Source organism: Limulus polyphemus, unplaced genomic scaffold, assembly GCF_000517525.1.
Source record: "Limulus polyphemus unplaced genomic scaffold, Limulus_polyphemus-2.1.2 Scaffold4102, whole genome shotgun sequence".
NCBI lineage: Eukaryota > Metazoa > Arthropoda > Merostomata > Xiphosura > Limulidae > Limulus > Limulus polyphemus.
Window position 1 is genome coordinate 11517 of NW_013669712.1, and position 1808 is coordinate 13324.

The 1808-nt window shown below is 37.0% G+C and overlaps 1 protein-coding gene across 1 annotated transcript in view; it reads right to left on the reverse strand.

The window, feature by feature from the left end:
- The window catches only part of LOC106470589 (dihydroxyacetone phosphate acyltransferase-like), a gene marked incomplete at its 3' end in the record, with an annotated part of 6369 nt that overhangs the window by 1692 nt on the left and 2869 nt on the right, over positions 1-1808 (reverse strand). Inside the window, exon 2 of the mRNA XM_013931152.2 lies at positions 403-670. Within this exon, the coding sequence (XP_013786606.2) occupies positions 403-612 (210 nt within the window). The remainder of the gene's footprint in view (positions 1-402; positions 671-1808) is intronic.

Consider the following 1808-nt stretch of genomic DNA (forward strand, 5'->3'; position numbering starts at 1 on the left):
ACGTGAAGTTTACTCTCACCTGAGATCGTGTGTGACGTGAAGTTTACTCTCACCTGAGATCGTGTGTGACGTGAAGTTTAACTCCCACCTGAGATCGTGTGAATGTGTGACATGAATTTTAACTCCCACCTGAGATCGTGTGAATGTGTGACATGAAGTTTAACTCCCACCTGAGATCGTGTGAATATGTGACGTGAAGTTTAACTCCCACCTGAGATCGTGTGAGTGTGTGACATGAAGTTTAACTCCCACCTGAGATCGTGTGAATGTATGACGTGAAGTTTAACTCCCACCTGAGATCGTGCGAATGTGTGACGTGAAGTTTAACTCCCACCTGAGATCGTGTGAATGTGTGACGTGAAGTTTAACTCCCACCTGAGATCGTGTGAGTGTGTGACATACCTTTTTAATTGCTGCTTGAACTCGGGCACTGTTCATCACTTCTTGAGTGATTTCTGCAGGAACCCTTCTTCGGTTATACTGATACTTAGGTGTCTGGAAAGAACGAGTCACCCACAGAAAGTCGCCATCTTTACGTCTTTCTTCTAAAATCTCCATGAATGTCTTTCCGCCTATGATTCTTGTAGAAGTTGAAGCCATGTCCTTATACATAAAGATGTTAGATCGGGAGAAATGTAGAATTTGAACACTTCCAATTCGTTGTTAAAAGCTGTAATTGGAGGAAATTCACACTATTTAATTCTTCAAACTACACTATTTTGATGGGAAGAAAACTTTGATTCGTTTCTCACGATACCGAATTGTGTTTAGCAAGTGGTATTTGTGTTAAAATGAGCATTGTTAACAAAGATGTCCAAAATATTTACAGCTAAAGGCAGCTCTGTGTTTTTAAAGATAGAAATCTTGATTTTAAAACTGTCAAACCACCGAGCTAAAATTTCGAAAATCAGAATCTTAATTAACAAGTTGAATCAATAACATTTTGTCTCATCTTTTCTTTCATCCTTTTTATTCCTTTTTTGTAATTAAAATTATTTTTTTACTATGCTTTCTCATTAAACATCTTATTTATAAACGTTTATGAATTAAATATTTAATAATTACATTAATTCTAAACCGAATCTAATCGTCATGTGCGTTATATGAGAATCTTATTATAATAAAATCCATTGAATTCTCAAAATCCGAAAAAAAAACGGTTGGATAAATCCTAGAAATCAATTTTATTTTCTAAGGTTATCGTACTTTCGAAAGGCTTAAAACAACATCAAGTTAAAGACCAACAATAAGAGAATTAATTGTCAATTTTGTCGACAGCAGCGAACAACACAGATTCTATCACATCCTTCTGCCCCAAGACATTGTTCTCCGACGACTCCAATCTTACACAATTCTCGACCAATAAATGCACTAGTTTTGAAGACTATCCTCTCAGGAAAATTTATTGAAAGTGGTGACAAAATATAGTGATATTTCTTTTATGTGTATCACTCAGGAAGTTGGACTGGATGACACGATCTCAAATCTCCAGTTTTCTATCTGTCTACGCTAATGACTAACTTACCAGACAAGGATATGTTTTCATGCAAGATGGAACTCATTTAAATTTGAGCCATAAATCATTGGCTTGAAAGTTAGGACGTTACCACTCTCCTGTGGCCAGGCTAATCATCGGAGATGAACACTATCGAACACGTGTGGTTCATCCTTTTGTAGTCAGGCCAATCATCAGAGATGAACACTATCGAGCACGTGTGGTTCATCCTTTTGTAGTCAGGCCAATCATTAGAGATAAACACTATCGAGCACGTATGGTTCGTCCTTTTGTAGTCAGGCCAATCATTAGA